The sequence below is a fragment of the Trypanosoma theileri genome (genome assembly GCF_002087225.1).
Source record: "Trypanosoma theileri isolate Edinburgh chromosome Unknown TM35_Tth_53_V1, whole genome shotgun sequence".
In the NCBI taxonomy this organism is placed as follows: domain Eukaryota; phylum Euglenozoa; class Kinetoplastea; order Trypanosomatida; family Trypanosomatidae; genus Trypanosoma; species Trypanosoma theileri.
This window is the reverse complement of record NW_021639895.1, coordinates 50879-52059: the sequence shown is the minus strand read 5'-3', so window position 1 is coordinate 52059 and position 1181 is coordinate 50879. Positions and strand designations below refer to the sequence as shown.

Here is a 1181-nt window from a genome sequence, read left to right as displayed (position 1 = left end):
ATTATTATTATTACTGTTAACAGTACGTATATATATATATATAAGAATTATATGTAATGGTAATATTGAAAGTAATGACTATTCGTGATAGTACTTAAACCACTAAAACAAAAACAATATCATTAACATTAAGAAACAAAAAAGAAGAATATAATCCCAACAGGTGGAAGATGAGTTAGACTGTAGGGATGTATGCAAAAAAGAGAAAAAGAAAACAAAGGATGACCTGAGTCACACCACAGCACCACAAACAGCACACAAGAATACAGGCCAGTGTAACCACAATCAGTAGTGGCACACGCACCCACACAGAACTGCTGATACTGCTGCTGCTGTCTGCATCACCCTTCTTGTTGTTTGTGAGTTCAGGAGAAAGTGTTGTTGTTGTAGTGGTGGTGATGGTTGAGTTTGATTCCTCATCATTATTGGGTATATTGGCATTCTCAGCATTTGTATTATCAGCTCCACCAGTTTCAGGCTCTTTTGTTGTACTTGAGGTCAGTTCCTGTGGTGTAGTTAAGGCCAGTTCCTTTGGTTGTGGTGTTAGCCGCGGGAGGAGCAGCAGGACAATTAGTACCAGCTGGGCACGAAGGACCCTTAGCACCACCAGGAGAACCTTGATTGGAAATGAGTTGACGTCCATGTGAAATAGAGGACTCAGCGTTGTTACCATTAGAATGAGCAGGAAAAACACCAGGATGAGAGGGTGCAGATCCACACTTCGAAATATCAGAGGAATCAGCAACGCATCTAACAGCAGTTGGATCTCCCTCAGCCGTTACACACACACAGGCAACGCAGAGCAGCACAGCCAGTAAATACAACACACGGCGCGGTAACACCATCATTCTGGAAAGATATTGTTTTGTTGCTTTAGGTTACTTTGACAAATGAGTAAATAAATAAATAACAAGAAACATAACCAACAGAATAGACACTAATAGACGACGGTAGTGTATAAAACAGACAGCAATTACCAAACAGAAACAAAAACGAATCGAATAATGAGTTCAATAAAGGACACCACAAAAAACCTCCAAGAAAGCCATAACAAAGATATTATGTTCATAGCCAGCAGCCATACCAAACGCACAATTCAGAGAAATATGGATGAGTAAGAGTTAATAAGCAACTATGAATATAAATATATATATTATTATTTGTTTTCACTCTGCAGAAAG

General features: G+C 39.0%; 1 protein-coding gene across 1 annotated transcript; it reads right to left on the bottom strand.

Moving 5' to 3' along the window:
* Window positions 1–175: 175 nt before the first annotated feature.
* Window positions 176–673, bottom strand: TM35_000531230 (uncharacterized protein; the record flags this gene model as incomplete). The annotated part of the gene is made up of 1 exon (XM_029030708.1): window positions 176–673. The coding sequence occupies one exon, from the start codon at window positions 671–673 to the stop codon at window positions 176–178; it is 498 nt and encodes a 165-aa protein (XP_028878005.1).
* Window positions 674–1181: the final 508 nt, after the last annotated feature.